The sequence below is a fragment of the Harmonia axyridis genome, chromosome 1 (assembly GCF_914767665.1).
Source record: "Harmonia axyridis chromosome 1, icHarAxyr1.1, whole genome shotgun sequence".
Classification (NCBI taxonomy): domain Eukaryota; kingdom Metazoa; phylum Arthropoda; class Insecta; order Coleoptera; family Coccinellidae; genus Harmonia; species Harmonia axyridis.
This window is the reverse complement of record NC_059501.1, coordinates 17926183-17945233: the sequence shown is the minus strand read 5'-3', so window position 1 is coordinate 17945233 and position 19051 is coordinate 17926183. Positions and strand designations below refer to the sequence as shown.

Genomic DNA, 19051 nt, shown 5'->3' with positions numbered 1-19051 from the left:
ATAAAAAAAACAAGATTTTTTCTTAAAATATTTGTGAAAATCATTTTGTGTAATTTTAATTAAATTATCATTATACACTTATTTAACCATTACCCAACAAATCTTGAATCAATCCAATTATTTATAAGTATTGAAATCACAACATCGTGACATTTCAATCAATGTCCTTTCATAATTTTCTTCAATAACATTATTCCGTAGTAGTTCAATCATCTGTTGAAAATATTGAAAGAACACCCAACAACTCATAAACTTACCTCCAGCAAAACAAATAACGGCAAAAAGATCGACAAATCCCCAAAGAAACCTCATTGTCAAACTCCCTTCAAACAGTCCAGTTCAAAACATCCCTTCATCAAAGATACCGATCCAGAAGTTCGGTAACTCTTCGGCAAACTAAAATGACGTTCCGGTCATCAAACGGCCGTTCTTTGAACGTTCAACACTGCGCACCGGACGCCTGTAACACGTCGTCCCGTACAAGGAGGGACCGTCGCGACGCTCGGACCGACGTCGCTGGATGCAAGGGGATGCAAGACCGCCGCTGGCTCAGACGCGCTGGACCAAGTGCCAAGTGACGGAACGGCACTCGGGGGAGCCTTTGGCGCAGGCGTCCAAAATTTATGGGGGTTTCGGCTACGAGAACGGGGCACTATGAAGTGCGTGAAAATTGAAGCTGGGATGATTGTTTTCGGAATTTTATCTGGCATCGCTAATTGATGCGGATTCGCTCGAGCTGATGTTTTGGTTGTCATTGGTGCCAATTAGGAATGTGAAGGTTTTATATGGGGATGGTTGGAGATGTTCGAGCTGTTTTGGTTTATGTTTTTCAATAGAAAAACTTCTTTCCAGGTTTATTGAAAACAATCACTTCGGCTGTTTTCCATCTGTTTGGAAAGTGATCTGTTCTCATTACTGCGTTTGCAATGTTAGTTACTGCAGCTATCCCTTTTTTGGGCAAATTCTTCAGCATGGTGTTTGTGATTTTATCTTTTCCTGGCGCTTTCCTATTTTTCAGTTTCCTGATCAATTCTTTGATTTCTGTAGGAGAGGTTGCATTCGTCATTGTCTCTTCTGATAGTGTCTTCATTTCCTCTTCATGTTCTTCTATTTTTTCTTCGAGTTCTTCATTATCGTCGTCTTCTCTATAATTCATCCTAGATTCCATTTCAATTGTATCGGCTAAGGCATTTGCTTTGTCGTAATTTGTATACGCCATTCCATTCATACCATATAGTGGCGGTATCACTGTGTTTTCTTGTCTGAGTTGTTTTTGCATGCGGAATGATCCATTGTGTTCAGTTCGCTTATTTTCTTATTCCATCTTTTTCTCCTCAGTTCGATGAGTGCATTTTTCAAGATTTGACTATGTTTATTCAGTATCAGCCTGTCTTCGTTTGTTTTATAGATTCTATAGTTTTTCCTTAGTCTTCTGTTGATTTTGATTAATTCATTTATTTCTCTAGGGGTCTCTCCTTCTTTGTGTCTTGTTGTTGGTTTGATTACTCTTTTCGTGCTCTCCTCATATGCCTTCAGTATGTGTTCTTCTAAATCTTTTACTCTATCTTCGAGTTCTTCTGGCGTGTCAATCTGTGGTATTTTTGTAATTCTAACTTTTTGCTCTATCGGACTAATCACAAAACGAATACAGCTGGTATCATCGTGATTAAACAATTCAAGTTTGGATAAATCAATAAACTGCTGTGGCACTTGTTAGAGTTCCAAGCAGCTCTTAAGCGGTTCGATGAGATCAGAAGAGTAATTTATGATAATTTCTGCCGGTTCACATCAAAGTTGTGAATCGAGCTTCGGTTGTTTTTGAGGCTTTTCGTTGGAAAAATAAACAACCTGGATATTCAAAACACTCTTTCGTGAGACGGTCTGCTCTGCTTATCACTGAATCCTAAGAAACTTCAGGGGAAACTATGAAAAGGGAAAAAATATGATGCTCAAGCAGAATTCATTCTGATAATTCATACAAGTTATCTAAATTCTCAATATTTTATTATGTAAATACATATAATTTCGCTATACAGTAGCTTATTCGGATTTTTACGTTTCGAATAAATAGACTTCGTAATGAAAAAATTTCATATTAAGTTTAGAAAATGAATTTGGAAAAATTGAATATTCGACGTTATTCAAGCAAATTCTTATGGTCTAGTGGAACAGTCCAACAACCAAATCATCTGCGCGATACGATATCCAAAAAACGAGTATACTCTCTCAATAGCTGAGTGTGGATGGTTCCTGTGCAACTCTGCGGCTTGATAGATAATCGATTAGACACTCTCCAACCGCAGAATGGGTTATAAGATCATAAGGGTTGAAAATAAATACGACAACTTTATTAATAAGACAAATCTGTCCATCAGTGATATGAGATTATGTCTTTATTATAAATTGGGCTACTGTTTGACTCAACAGTGAGGATTATTTGGAATAACATTGATTATATAACTCATGTTTTGATGAACCAATATAATATGTAAATTTCCGATAGTTATTGATAAGTTTATATACCCGACGTGGTAAGATGATGATGGCCTTCTTCCATATTTTGATGGAAACATTCTTATACGTTCGCCAAAAAAATTAAAGTCAAGCTCAGTGAGATGTCATTGAATTATAAAAACGCAGTGCTTGTATTATAGTTATTGAAATTAATTGCTATATAAGCGTAACGAATACCACTCGAGCATAGACAATATATTTCGATTATTCCAAACTATCCGCTCGACGTATTTCGCGAAACACCACTCGAGCTGCGCTCTCTTGACTTACATCTCGTGACTGGGTGTATAATCGAATATTGTCTATGCTCTTGTGAAATTATAACTTATTATATAACTCAACTGATAAGTAAATATACCCTTGATGAGGTGGTATAATCGTTCTGGTGTTCTTTGTGATTATTTCTATAGTAACGTCCTTGGATGTCCCACAAAATTAAAAAAAGTCAAGCTCGATTTTCAATGAAAGAAGGAAGAATCCATTGTTTCTCAATAGTGACGAATGCAGAAGTTTGGTTTTTATTGTAATATAGATCCAACAGACGGCATAAAAAATCTTTTTTGCTTTTCGCTTTTGAGTTACCTTGGTGAAGAAAACAGCAGGTTTTTGAATGTTATTCTTCAAGGAACAAGTGTATGAAAAACAAGAAGAATAATTCATAATCCCATCTTTTCAAAAACAACCCAATGTGGGAAAAACCAATACCCTCTTCCATGATCAAGTGAATGATGAAACAACTACCTAGTTTAGTCTAGAGGATCACATTTTTCATCAAAATGATTAGTGATTTTTTCAAATAATCCTTTTCTTGGATTGAAATTTGAAATTTTCCATAAAATGACCATACGAAGGTTTCGTTAGTATTGTTCCACAAGTAGATTGAAAAAATTAATGAGCTCGATATCTGAAAAATTATTGGCTATATTCGTTTGAAATTTTGTATCAATAATTCGAATCGAATGAACAGTATCAGAACTTACCCTCGTATAAAATCTCCTCACTATCTGCTAGTCATCCCTTTCTTCCAAGTTTACTCCCACGACTGCTCAAAAAGAGCTCATATCCTAGCAAACTACATTATTAATTCAATCGATGTTAATTCTTCTAGCTCATAATCTACATACAAAAACATTCATTACATGCAGCTTGACTTCCACAAACACCCTCGAGCGAATTCAATAATTTCCCCATCTCCGTTACCCCCACCCCTCTCCCGACTTCATTGAAATTGGAGATTCATTTCGAAAACAAGCACCGAAGTTTTTTCGCTGTTAGCGTCAGGAAGAATTATCGCTCTAATTGCTCTGATATTCGGATCCTGGCAATTCGCAGACAGGAAACACGCCTAAAAAAGGGAGAAAAAGCGCGACTACAAGAAGTTCCTACGAACTCCAGCCCTAGTTTCAAAGAGAAATCAATCGTTATTAATTGAGTGACACTTCACACTAATCTCGACGTCACACAAAGAGACCAACATCTCCTGATTTGGGGGTAAGCCGAGGCAGACAATGGGAGGTGGGGATTAGAAGAGAGGGGGTTGCAGAATTTGTTTCTTATTGTGGCGTTCCGAGGGTACAAGTGGAAAAGATTTATTGTGCGAAAGTAACAGCGCGACTTTAAGAAGATTTTTGGAATTGTTGAGAGGTTATTGTGGAGTCTTAATGGATTGTTTCTCACCTGGGAAATGCAAAGAGGAGATTCGAGGAATTTCTGTGGCATTTATCATTTTATTTAGGGGTTGATTCGAACAGCCACTGAAACATTGATATACGGGCAATTTACAATGTACATTATATAAATTGAATTGTTTATTTCCAAAGTAAGCTCAGAATGATTGCAAATTTGTTCTTGTTAAGTTGACACAATATATGATTCAACGAAGTTTGAACGTTTTATCATATCGGATTTCCTTCAAGAATGAAACAATTCAAAACAGTTAATGGTAACACTGTGTATATTTCTTATGTCATTTTTGTTCATTATGTTATCTTTTTGTGAACAGACACCAACCATCAAGATAGAAACCAACATAGAAGAAGCAGGGTTTTATTCTCTCATCACTCCTTGTCAATATATTATGATCTGGAAATATTTTCAAGGAAGCATTAAAATACATCAAGGTAAACAGGGTTATTTTGAACAACATAAATTATGCTGGTCATATCTACAAACAGTGAGGGATATAATTGATGTTCATGTATGGGATGGAAAGTTAACGCATTAATTGCGTTTGATAACGATCGCCTGTGATTGTTTCAGTCCGTTTTAACAATTAATAGTACACTACGCTGAGCTGGTCCCACCAAATACTGAGCATGACCTAAGAACCGTTAATATTCTGTTTGACCGTCGACGTGGAAGCATGACTGGGATATCCCCATAATTTTCTGCGCTTGGGATCTTAATGAGCCCATTTTTAGTCTTCAGTCACAATGCGATGCAGAAATCCCTTCCGTCTTCGCCTCGCAAGCAGCTGTTCACAAAAAAACAAACGCTGTTCAACATTTATCGGCTTCAACTCGTACTGCACCCAATTTCCTTGTTTCTGAATCATTCCCATGACTTTCAGGTATTTTGAAATGGCTTGTTGCGTCACTCTCAATGATTCTGCCACTTTTGTTGCGTTTGACACGAGTCTTGATCAGCGCCGTATTCAGCGCGTGGCAAAGGTGGCACGTTAGCAAAATCCGCAGGGGCACCGAAAAATATAAACAAAAAAATATATTTGAGCACCAGGCGAAATGATTCGAAATACACAACTCGGTTTTCATGTATGCGCCCCGCATTGAACGATGCAGAGGAATCTGGAAATATTTAGAAATATTCTAGCCTTCCCTAGAATTTGAACAGGTACTAAGCCTAAAATATTCACAAGATCAGCAAAACGAAAATATATGACTTGAATTATGAACAAAAAAATGCTATAAGAAAATATAATGAATAAAAAAAAATATTCAAAAATGGGGAGCGGTGTATGGCATTCGATGAGCCTCAGCCGCAGATTTCTTCATATTGAAGCAGAAAATTGAAACTTCCCGCAAATGACGAGAATTTTGCTCGAAAGCTGACATGTTCAATCGAGAATCGACTAATAATGGCATGTAACAAATACCTAAGCTTATTGTACCTACGTATGCTCTATTTTTTCGACTACCACCCACCGCTACAGCTATCTATTGCGAAACGGCGGAAGCGAAGTTGTTCACCTAATAGATTAACAATTATTAGAATAATACCGACTAAATCACATTGCATTACAGACCTCAAATTGACTAGAAACATTCAAACGTATTGAACAATTTTTAATTAAAAGATCATAAATTACGTTGAGTTCCATTTAAAATAATTTATCAATGTGAAATGAACAATTTGAATGACCGGAGAGTTCCACCCTCATAAAATTCAAGTACACATATGTCGATAATGTTGGTGATATTCAACGTTATCGACATATGTATACATGCATTTCCTGTGGGCATGTTGGCGTAATGTCAGGGTGGACGTTGGTAAATCATATTTCAATTTTCCTACTTTCAATCAAATGGCTATGCAAGATCGGTTTTTCATATTAGTTTTGTTATGTATTACATAATTAGTAATCTTTATAGATCGAAATTTTAAAGGAAAATACTCATTTGTGAAGAAAAATGAAAAAACATTCAAGTAGACAGCCTCTATGAGGAAATTTTGCAGTTAAGGCTTGGAATACCGAAAGGTTCACGATAGTCGCACATCTCCTAGGCATACTTCGAAACAAGCTTCAGCAAAATATCCGTGTTCAATGGGATTCAGATCAGAAAACTGAGAGGCCACCGCAAAACCTCATTTTTCTGTTCATGTTAAAGACAAGTGATTGTAGTGAAAACGAACAATATCGCATATGGCACAAAAAAGCGGTTGCAGAATAATTTTTTGGTCTCGGTTTTAGTATATCAACTGTTATGTAACCTTCTTCAGAAACGAGATTAGTTCTACAGCCTATTTCAATGCCACCTGGGTATCAGTACAGTTTCTTAACGAATTACCAGTGTATCTCCATACTCTTGTTCTTCTAGAATCTGGTCTCAAACCAAAACTGGATTAATCTATGAAGAATCCTCTTTCCCATTCTTGATGGTCACCCCAGTTGGAGTATTCCTCAGCCCAATCTAAACTGCTAGCGCGTTTTCCAGGGAAAAGAACAGGAACTCATAAGAGGACGTCAAGTGAGAGGGCCAGCCTCATGTCAATGAGCTCTCACCATTTGATCGCTAAAATTTATATTTTGAACATTCTACAGTTCACTTCTCAATTGATGAGCGGTCAAATTTGGGTTTCTTCGTGATTGTTACGGTATAAATCTGTTGTGAACTGGCTGAGTAGCTCATGAAGGACCAGCATGTCATTCCCTAATATCTCTTGTTTCCAGAGAACGTTATCACAGATGATTTACTGCTATTTTTGAACCGTTTACCATTTCAAGAACATTTACTTTACCACCCTGTATCAGGCCTACTGCTATTAACTGTATGTCGAGATCTGAATGCTGCCTATTCATAACTACTACTTGGAAAATAAGCTATTTCGAACATAATTACGTGTGTAACTCTAATATTGAAGTGTTCAAATCTGAAATCAGTTGAACTCAAAACCTCCAAGCGTAATAAACTCAAGAATGAGAAAACATTCCATTTAAGAAAATAACCAATGGACTAGTTTTTATTTTTTTGTTAAGGATTAATTCTAAAAATTTAAGTAAAATGAAACAAAAATGTGGAAGAATCATTGAAATATCTCTAGAAATGAAAAAGTTATGGGACTTTGAAGTTGCGCTTGGAAGAATAATTTCATAGTACGTGTAAGTGTCGTGACGTCACACACTAGCCGACTGGTATTCGCAGAGTGCTTACGAATTCATTGGTGTACAATCACTTGTGCCGTTCGTGTCGTGTTTTGTTCGTTACACGATGGCTGAAATAACTTACTTTATACATACATATAAATTACTTTTTTCTCTTTTTATTTTTTACTCCTCACATAAATATGTTTTGCCATTGATAGACTTCAACAACCAGTACTCAACTACAAACTGTTTATGAAACGTTTTTTAAATAAATCATCGTTATAAGTTGAACCATGATGGAGCAAACTAAAAAGTAGATACTTGAAAAGTTTAACTCCTTTTATTTCTGCACTGACATAAGATGGATTCGAAGAAAAAAACTCCATCACTGCGAATATATATATTTTAGGCAAATTGTCACTTTGTCCTTTCACGAAGCTTTCTTCCATTATGGTGACATAAAAACAAAACTCGAGTTAAAACTACACTGTACAACTACAAACGGCGCGAGAGCCTTGGCGCGGCTAAGTATTTAAACGTATTTTATGGTGTAGCGATCACAGGCAAGAGCCGTGACGTCACAGACCAAAGACGTTCCGCGCTAAAATACGTAAATTTAAATAATCTATTTCTCAGTCATTTATTTATGGTTTTTCAAAATTTTTTCACTGATTTATTAGTTTTGCTCTATATTTTAATTCTATAGTGTTAAATATAGTATTATCAACATCACTAAACTAGTTCATTGTCCCCTAGACTATTTTTATGAATATATATTCCTAATCATTTAAAATTGTAGACAATTCTTTCGCCCCTCAAAATTAATGTATTTCGCACATTTTTACAACTTCTCTCACTTTTATATATGTATATACATTTTTCGATATAGCATGCGAAATGACCTACGTCCGCTTTGAAAACCAATTTCAGCAAACGTTGCAACCGGAGTTGGACAGTCACAAAACCCATTTTATCACACTCTAAATAAGTTACAGAGTTGAGTGTCGATAGCTGGAAGCCCGATCCCCTAAAATATATCGAAAACGAACAAACACCACCGTTTCCTTGTTACATATGGTCAATTTCACGAACGAACATGTAGGTCACAACATTCCCTGAGGTGTGCGATACACGAAAATTGCTCCAGTCAGCGACACAAATTTCGTACGTTATCACGGGAAAATGAATGGGAGGTTGGACTTTTCGGTTTATTATTTCCAATGGAGGGGTCTTTGGATACATTTAAGACACAAAGTTTCAATTTCTCTGAAAAATGTGAAAGGATAATCACAACGGATTTCGTAGGGAAACCCATTTGAACCCTGAAATTGAAATGTAGCTTGTAACAACGAGGGATGAAGATATAATTTCAGCGCCATTGATTGTTGCTATACCATCGTAAAGGGTGTTTTTTTTCGAGGTATATAACTTTAAGTTGGCATTACTGTTCAACATGGCGACCGATTTAACAGCTGTTGAGTGGTTTATTCTCAGTTTAGTTTGGCAATTCATCATGAATAGACTCACGCCTGAACAACGCTTGCAAATAGTGCAATTTCATTTCGAAAATAATGGTTCTGTGCGGAATACGTATCGCGCACTACGTCCATTTTATCGTCGACAAAATCGTCCATCAGAGCAGTTAATTCGATTAACCATGGAACGTTTTCGCACCACGTTTACTCTTATTGATAACTTGCATCCCCAGATACGCTGTACGGTGCGTACAGAAGAAGCTATTGCTGCTGTAGAGCGTAGCATTGAGGAAGACCCGAATGACTCTATCCGCCATCCAGCACAGGAATTGGATCTTTATGGAAGATTTTGCGGAAGGATCTTGGTTTGCGTGCTTACAAATTTCAACTCGTGCAAAAATTGAAGCAAAACGATCATCAAGTAAGGCGTAGATTCGTCGAATGGGCCCAAAATGAGATTGCCGTTGTTCCCGATTTTCACAAGCGAATTTTTTTTAGCGATGAAGCGCACTTCTTGTTGAATGGCTACGTCAACAAACAAAACTGCCGCATTTGGAGTGAAGCTAATCCTCAACTGTATGTCGAAACACCGTTACATTCAGAAAAACTGACTGTTTGGTGCGCTTTATGAGCTGGTGGAATCATTGGTCTGTACTTCTTCAACAACGATGATGGCCAGAACGTTACAGTCCATGGTGATCGGTATAGAGCCATGATTACTAACTTTTTCATTCCAGAATTGAACAACCATGATGTCCAGGAGCTGTGGTTCCAACAAGACGGCGCAACATGTCACACAGCTCGTGCCACAATCGATTTATTGAAAGACACGTTTGGTGACCGCCTAATCTCACGTTTTGGACCTGTGAATTGGCCTCCAAGATCTTGTGGTTTAACACCGCTAGACTACTTTCTGTGGGGCTATGTGAAGTTTTTGGTCTATGCAGATAAACCACAAACCCTTGACCATTTGGAAGACAACATTCGCCGTGTTATTGCCGATATAAGGCCACAAATGTTAGAAAAAGTTATCGAAAATTGGACGTCCAGATTGGACTACATCCGAGCCAGCCGTGGCGGTCAGAAATCATGTTTAAAAAGTAATGCCACAAGATTATCTTGCGGATAAATAAAATTCATGTCAATCGAATAATCCATCGTTGATTTATTGCAATTTAAAGTTTTATAGCTCTAAAAAAAACACCCTTTATATAAAATATAGGTCATATTACTACAAAATCTATTTTCAACTCTAGGTTTACGAAATGATTCTCCAATCAGATGACACTACCAATAGCGAAGCGTGGATATAGACAAGGTAGATATTCAATAATGAACAACAATGTATACAATCAATAAAATCATCAATTTATATACAATGCCATACAATAAATACCGTCAATAACATAATAATTTAGTAAACATTTTTCCAACAAAGCTCGAACGCTTCCTAGAAGAATCTAACCATAGTTGCCGCTACATGAGGTCTCCAAAGCTCCTAAGTTCACATACGTAATTGAGTGAAATTTAACACAATAACAAAATCAACATCATCAGAAATCTTTATTGGAACCAGAAATTAACATCAGGATAGAATCGAACATATCAAAGGAAGTTGAAATTTTCCAGGAAGCACTAAAGGAAATCGGAGAGGGTAACAAGGTTGATCAAGTGATACTGAATGTTGATACTGATACTGACAAAGATTGAGATAAATTTTTGGCGAGTTGTTCTCGAGCCAAGTTACGAGGTCCGACCTCTTCCAAGGGTTTGGTGTTTCGTGTCGAGATCACTGATAGACTCTTTACGTAGGCTATTCAGCGATCTCTGCCTAAGACACACCCTCTCCCACCATCGTGGAGAGGTGACCCTGTTGCAACGCAACAACTGCAGGACCAAAGTAGCGAGGCGCGAAAACCCATAGCGCCATCTGTGAGCAGACAAAGTCACTACAAATACTTACAAAAGATAATAGATGCTGTTTGGGATGAAGAAAGAGTCATAGTAATCTCAAAAACCAATAATATAACAGCCAACATGATTCTGGACGACCGGTGCATAGAATAAGCGAGCGAAATCAGGTACTTGAGATACTGGTAACTGACAGTCAAGACCCAGATATCGAAAAAAGATCAAGAATATGGTAAGCTAGATCAGCATTTGAGCTGATGAAGAAACCTATAAGTAACGCATCTTTGACATGAGACTACGACGACTACGTCAACGAATTAAATGCTGTGTATTCTGTTCTTTTATATGGGATCAAACAATCGAGGTGAATCGATTTCCTGGTCCTCACCAAGTAATTTGATGAGAAATGTGGAATTACAATTTTGCAACAGCTTTCACATGATAAGAGTGAAACATTCCGATTCGCCAGCATCTATAATCCGATTTGTTGATTTCGATCGAGGGGCCGATTATTGTGAGTATCCTTAATTACTCTCCATCTCTTCCTGAATATTCTACGTATTTTACTAATAAACAGCACAATGATGACTCAACAATTGATTTCTAATTCCGCACTTTCGTTGTGAAGCGCTATCAAATTCGCTATTCGTTTTATAGGCACCCTGTAATGAAGGGTCTTCGAGCAGATTGATCCAACAGCAGATTAAAGCTTCCCTTTTCCCTTCTCTATATCGCTAGATTGATGTTTTATCAGGTTTAATAGCTGTAATAAATTTAATGGCTAGAAATAAACAAGTTTCAAGAATCCTGTTTTCGTCATCTAACTTTGGCGGAAGAGGATATAGACTTTTTTTCGTACAACAGATATCGTTGTTATTGCTACAGCAGAGAAATTGTGTGGAATGTATAAGTGACAAAGTATATAGGCAAGATAAATTCTGCGTCTGGTAAACTGATTTCGTTCATCCATTGTAGTTAATAGACGTTGTATTTGTCAAATCTGGAGGACAGAGGAAGAACTGGTGGGAATTATGTCACACGTGTCCTTTATTGCTGTTATTATTTTATTCTTGAGAACTTATTCGGATCGAGGATAAGATTGATTCTTGTAGGAGAAAAGAGTCATTACTGACCAGTTGTCGCGACTTCTATAAATGAGTTTGTTTTCCACCCAGCAGATGGTACATCTTTCTAGAAGGTATATACAAGTTATGAACCATAACGGATAGAATTTATTTGAAAATTCATTATAAATTTTTTTCCATGAAATATTTCTGCAAATGTTTCTTTACCAATCTGGTTAACGTTAAACTTTAAAGATTTTTTAATATTTGCATCATTCGTCATACTATTCTAAAAGGAGTTTTTTCAGAGGTAAATCCGTTTTTCGTCTCATAAACTTTTGTGTATGTCGCTGGTTGATTCTAATCTAACATTTATAATTATTTCTTTGTTTTTTAAACAAAGTCTTTATCTCTTGTAATTTCAAAGCATCTGCGACTGTTCCAGGAAATAAAAGTAAAGATATTTCTTTCAATTTGCTGGATTTAACAAATTATTCAACGAAATAATCAGAATTAAGAACGCACTGACATAAAATAGGAACTTCATAGCGCCCGTCATACATGCGCCAATTCTTTTCTAGGAGGGTCTTCAAAAGTCCAATTGGAGCATGATGGAGAAACTCCTGATATCAGGTAGTGCTTTTATCTTCATCTCTTCTTTCTAACTCTTCATATCATTCGTATTTTATTCAAGGCCAGCGCAAAACATTTTTCGACGCTCTGCTTCAATATAACAGCATGACCATCCTCAAAACCCCCTCCTAAAAGAAATAGCAGTTGCTCCGATGATAATACAGAACTTTCTTCTTCCGATGAAGAACCTTGCAATCGTGTGCAAGAAAAATTAATGAATGAAGAATATTGAAATAACTCAATACATATATAATACTAGCTTTTGCCCGCGACTTCGTCCGCGTGGCGTGTTATAAAAGAGAGATCTTTGTGGGTGTTGGAGAAAAGTTTAAAAAATGCTTAATTTTATTATTTTTAAATTAGGTTATAGTATAAGTAGCTCAGCTGAATAATGTATTGTTATTAATTTTTAGATTATTAGTTTAGGATAATTTGGTTTCTTATAAATTTAGGATAAAACGATCAGGGGAGGCTATTATAACCCTAAAGTACCTATAGGCTTTCGTCTGGAGTTCAGAGGTGTGAATGTGAATGTCAGTCGGTATGAAAGTAAAAGTTTGACCACATGAAAACTAAAAACCGGCCAAGTGCGAGTCGGACTCGCGCACGAAGGGTTCCGTACAAAATTTTTTATTTTATTCTTATTTTCAGTATTTGTTGTTATAGCAACAATAGATATACATATTCTGTGAAAATTTCAACTGTCTTACTGTCACGGTTCATAAGATACAGCCTTATCTGTAAAAACGTGCAAGAAATCACGATTTTTGTATGGGAGCCCCCCTAAATATTTATTATATTTTTATTTTGAGTATTTGTTGTTGTAGCGGCAACAGAAAAACATCACCTGTGAAAATTTCAACTGCCTACCTATCAGCGTTCATGAGATACAGGCTGGAGACAGACGGACAGACAGACAGCGAAGTCTCAGTAATAGGGTCCCGTTTTCACCTTTTGGGTACGGAACCCTAAAAAGAGTAGCATGGAAGAGTGGTTCGGTTGGTGGGTGGCTGGTGCAACCGGGATAAGAGCTAGACAGAAATGTATTTAGGAAACATATTTATAAAATTTCCTTATAAACAACGTTTCTGGTCGTTCTGGAGGGTGGTGCGAGAATGACCAGACTGGATGGCGAACTTACGCGGGAGCACGCCACATATAACTGACCATGGGAGAAGCAGGGCTGTCGCAAATCAACTCCTGCTAGCGCGAGTGTTTGACCCTGCGACTTATTAATGGTCATGGCGAAACATACCTTCAATGGAAATTGTAGTCTCCGAAATTCGAAAGGAAGATCATTTGGGATTAACGGTATTCGCGGTATAAATACCGTTTCTCCCTTTGCAGACCCAGTTAAAATAATACCTTCGACAATATTACGATGCAAGACCCTGACTTGAAGTCTCGTGCCGTTGCATAATTTAGGTGGTTTCAAATTCCTGAGCAACATTACTGGTGCACCGACTCGTAATCTAAGACTGTGGTATGGAAGACCAGCTGGATTAATAGTGTTCAAAAACTCAACCGGATAGTGAACAGCGTCTTCTGTATGTATTACTGTATCTACTGATTTATATATCATTTCTTCACCTTCAAATGAATTTAGCAAAACGTCATTTATTAGTGCGGCGTGTTCATTTGTGGGTGATAAAATAGCTCTTTCATGCAGCCATTCTATAGGTTTATGTTGAATTCGAGCTATATTTGGATATACTTTATCTATTAATTCCGGGACTGTTGTAACTACAGTGCATAAATTTTCTGGTAAATTTATCAAACCGTCTTTTTCTGGGTATATGCCATTTCCTATTTTAAGTAGTATATTTGAAAAGTTACCTGCATTGATATCCCCTTTTAAGAGCACTCGCATATTTTTAGTTAAGTTAAGAATTTCAATAGATGGCCATAAAACTGATCTTTTTAAACATGCTTTGATCTCGTCTGCCCGAGTTCCCCTTGGTACAACCGGTAATGTTTGTCTGAAATCTCCGGCTAACAAAAGTGTCAAGCCACCCATCAGAGAGTTATTATCTCTCAAGTCTTGTAAAGTCCTATTCAACGCCTCAAAACATTTTTTATGAGCCATAGTGCTCTCATCCCAGATTATGATTTCAGCTTTACGTAAAACTTTGGCAAGATTGCTTTGCTTTGGAATATTGCAAATTGGGGTTTCCGAAATAGATAAATTAAGCGGTAACTTTAAAGCCGAGTGAGCAGTGCGACCTCCTTCCAATAAAGTTGCAGCAATCCCCGATGAAGCGACAGCTATGGCAATTCCACGATTGCTTCTAATCTTTGCAAGTATCAAATTAATGAGATAAGTTTTACCAGTTCCTCCAGGGGCGTCCAAAAAGAAAATTTTTCCGTCGTTTGTATTGATATTTGCTATAATTTTATTGTATATCAATTTTTGTTCATCTGTTAAGCAATCCTCATTTGTATTAACAAATCTTTGCAATGTAGGGACATCATAGTTTAGTTCATTAATATATACTCCTAATTCATTATTAAATCCTTCCGATCTAGTCGGCTTTGGTAATCCGTACCCTTCTATTGCGCATCCACCTAGAGCTAAGCATGCTGTTTCTATCTCCAAAAGGCACCTATTGAAGATTTCATCCATGAGAGAGTTTACATCGCAAGCTGCTTGCCTCTCAATCTGTCTTTTGAAATCTTCAGAAAGATTTTCTCTGAATTCATTCCATAGACTGACAGGATCTGCAACTTGACAAAACACTAACAAAATAGTAAAGAGTTCTCTCATCATGAACGGAGACTGACAAAGGGCTGCCTCTTGAAGTGTTGTACGCCAATGTTGGTCATCTTCAAGTAATCCAAGGGCCTTGCAAGCAGATTTAAATGTTGGTTGTACAACACCGTTTATAGTCCTTAGTGATTCAAACGATGTTGGACCTCGAACTTCGTGTAAGAGCAATCGGAGGTGGTAGCACTCTGTATTATTCGGGTGTACGGTGTAAACCCTACCCAACGCGTGCTCTTTTTTAACACCTGGCCAACCATCTACATTTGCTCCTCGTTTTCTTCTTTCAAATTTATTATTGTTCCAAACATAATATGCCGGTACTTCACAGTATAATAAAGTTTTTGCAAAATCGTCGAATCTACATAGTTCAAAGAATGAGGTCAGTGTTGTTTTTGGTGGACTGGATACCCTATCAGCCAAATTAGATGGATTAAAATAAACTCTTTGACCGTTTTCTAAATGCACCGCCAGATGTATAACTGTAGGATATCGCTCATGAATAGGAAACCCAAGTATTCGCCAGACCGCTTCAGCACTACTTATATACCTTCCACTTTCATACATTTTCACCTCATCTTTCGAATCCTCCAGTGTAACAGTCGCTTGATCCGACCCCTTATTTACATATTTACAAATATATTTTATGGATTTTACGGAGTTACAGTACTCAACATTAATATGAGCATTAAATGTTCTCAAAAGAACCGCATTATATGGAACAACCCAGCGGTTGTCGAGCTCTACCCCGTTGATATGTACAGTAAAGCCACCATCCCCTGGAGATCGTCGCCTATATTGGGGATAGCCGTCATCACCGGTCTGTGTTTCTGAAAGTAAAGGTCTTGGAAACCGTTTAGAGCACACGCTATCTTTCATACACGGAGACTTGTTATTAAAGTTGCCACAGGGGCCATGTATCATGTTCGATCTGATTATTTGATAAAGTTTCGGATCAGCATCTGGATCCGGAATCTCTGCGCAAATAATATTGTCAATCATGTCAGCAGAAATGTGCTCAATTAGCCATAAAAGAATGTGTATGTGTGGGAGACCACGTTTTTGATATTCCACGGAATACATGTAACATCGAACTTCACCAAAGATTTTGCCCTTATTTATCAAATCCATCATTTTTTTTACTTTGAGGCGAAATATTCTTGCTATTAAATCATGGCGGTCGTAGGATTTTTGATTTGGGTGCAGTAGCTTTGTAATTTCTTCCCATTTAGGGTTGCAAGTAAAGGTGATAAATAAATCCGGGCGGCCATAGTGTCGGACGTATGTCATGGCGTCCTGGGTCCGCTCATGCATATATCTTGGCCCACCGGTGAATGAGGATGGCAGTACAACAATTTGACCTAACTGATTAGCTTCTACATCTTGTTGACCAATCGCATCTTTTAGGTGTATGTAGCTCTCAGCTCGGAGTTTTGCCTGATTGTACCTAATGAAATTAAGTCTCTCAGTCTCTATTTTGGCGTACTGGTCCACTATGTATTGGCTAAATAGAGCACCGAAGTAAAGCAGGTAGTTTTCTTCCCCCTCCCGTATCATTATGTGATATGAATAGAAACTGGCAGCTGAAACTGTCTTTTTCAGAGGTAGTTTAGTGTTGGGGTCCCGCTGTGATATACCAATCGAATAACCGTCTTCTCCGTGGCTGAACATTAACGGGTACTGTAAAGCATCGTATGACCGATGGAATTCACTTATGCGTTGTAGTTGACTACTGCGACTTTCTAATATAATATCCCGTTGCTCAAACTGTTGATCCAATAGCACTAATGCTACTTCATTGACAGCAGGGCTATTATAGCGTCCTCTGTGAGCACCTTGTGGATTTTTTTCCGCATGTATAACTACCTTGAACGTATCGCATGAAGCAGGCACCTTGTCAATAACACACTTTAGGTCTCTCATATAGGGATTGACTTTGTGTAACAATTTTTGAAGCTGCTTGACAATGTTTGGCTTCAAATGCGGATAGTTGGCTAGTCTTAAATTTGCTTCCCTTTCATCTTCTCCGACAAAATAAATCTGTAAAAACTGTGCTGCTTTTCCAGGTTCTGGTAATAAACTACCTGCTAAATGATACACCTGCCCTTGTACTTTAAATGTCGGCGTAAATCCATCACCTCCAACCTGTTTTCCACCAAAAGACGACATCTGAAAACAATTATTGTATTTACGGACATTAGCCATAAAATGCTTATGATCAGGATGGAGATCCATCAGTAAACTGTGAAGTGGTTCAGGAGGTTTACTGAGTGAATTGAGTTGAACTTTTCCGCTGCCGCAACAAAGTCCAGGGGTCTCGTCTTTCCACTTAAGCGCGTTACACCATTGACATTTCTGACTCATATTACCTATTGCTACTAATTTGTCACATTCGTAATCTATTTCGGGCTGATAAGACATTGCCGATTGACACTTAGTATTCCATGGGCGTGTTGTTACATTTGTATTATATCGAGTTTGAGCTGCTCGGTGTACTTCAGGGTGCTTCTCCTGATAAGCGGCAACAGATTTTCTGTGTACTTCAGGATGCTTCTCCTGATAAGTACCGGAAGACTTTCTGTGTACTTCAGGATGGTTCTCCTGATAAGTAGCAACATATTTTTTATGTACTTCAGGGTGCTTCTTCTGGTACGCGGCAACTGATTCTCTGTGTACTTCAGGGTGTTTCTCCTGATAAGTAGCAACAGATTCTCTGTGCACTTCAGGGTGCTTCTCCTGATAAACAACAACAGATTTTCGATGTACTTCAGGATTTTTACGCTGGTAATTAGCAGTAGTGTTTCTGTGTGGCACAGGATTATTTTGGACATATTTTTTCTGATTGCGATGAATTTGCATCTTTCTTGTTTTGTCTGTAAATCTAGCCCTACGTTTCTTAGTCTTCCTGACAGATGATGTACTCATTTCTAAAGACAGGTCAGCAGAAACTGCAGATTCTGATTCGGAAGAACAAATAGGAGGCACAACATCAAGTGCTTCACTATTTTTATTCTTTTTCGCCTTCGGTTCGTTTAGCCCTGGTTGATTGGACCTTAGTTCCACAACGTTCAATACCACCATGGGGTTAAATTCTTCATAAGGTAGGTAAACATCAAAATGCCCGTCGGATAGATTATTTTTGAAGCGAAGGCGTTTTATTGGGCGACCTTGAGTACCAACTTCAACATACAATTCACCGTTGCGATAAACTTGAAAAACGAAATTGTATATTCTCCCTGCCGCGATTAATTCACATAATCCACCATATGTGTTGCGTTTAATCATATCCGCAAAATATTGTTCTGCGGAACTGTAATTGTCACCGTTTATGTCGTGAGACATTATAGAAAATTCATCCCAATGTTCTACTACATAAACGACCACTTCTTGCCGTGTGGCAAAAGCATTTTCCTGAGTGCCGTACATCAGGAATGAAAGAGCTCTGAAAAGGCAAGCCCCATCTCCTTCCATTTCCACTGCTAATTGTGGCACTATCTCTCCGTTAATGTTTATATTTTCTACCTTCATTTTGAAAGATACTTTTAAAAGATACGAAAAGATAACAATTATTCCAACAAAATAAAAGAAACAATAACTAAATCAACCTATGTTGTTTATAAGAAACCACTAAGAATCAAATAAGAAATCGTAATAACCGAAATAAGAAAAAAAAATAGTAATTTTTTAATTTATTTTACGAACAAAATAAAGAAATCCTACAACAGAAAACTAATAAAGATTTTAAGCATCCAAGAACGGCGAAATGCCTAAGAACAAAATTAAGAAATCGTAAAGACTTAAAACCTACAATTATTCTAAGAACAAAATTTAGAAACTACAACAGAAAATTATTAAAGTATCCAAGAACGGC

The 19051-nt window shown here is 37.4% G+C and overlaps 2 protein-coding genes across 2 annotated transcripts in view; both read right to left on the bottom strand.

Annotated features, from left to right (window-relative positions):
- LOC123670660 overlaps positions 1-566 on the bottom strand; it is a 108588-nt gene extending 108022 nt beyond the window's left edge. Inside the window, exon 1 of the mRNA XM_045604175.1 lies at positions 258-566. Within this exon, the coding sequence (XP_045460131.1) occupies positions 258-312 (55 nt within the window). The 5' untranslated portion in view covers positions 313-566. The remainder of the gene's footprint in view (positions 1-257) is intronic.
- A 679-nt stretch (positions 567-1245) lies between these two features.
- On the bottom strand, positions 1246-18708 carry LOC123671125. The gene is made up of 2 exons (XM_045604813.1): positions 13750-18708; positions 1246-1590 (listed from the first exon to the last, which is right to left on the bottom strand). The coding sequence occupies exons 1-2, from the start codon at positions 18706-18708 to the stop codon at positions 1246-1248; spliced, it is 5304 nt and encodes a 1767-aa protein (XP_045460769.1).
- Positions 18709-19051: the final 343 nt, after the last annotated feature.

Coding starts and splice junctions, on each gene's coding strand:
- LOC123671125 (XM_045604813.1), bottom strand. CDS start 18,708: ATGAAGGTAGAAAATATAAACATTAACGGAGAGATAGTGCCACAATTA. Junction 1,591..13,749: donor GGTCTGCAAAGGGAGAAACG/GTATTTATACCG, acceptor AAAATACCACAG/ATTGACACGCCAGAAGAACT.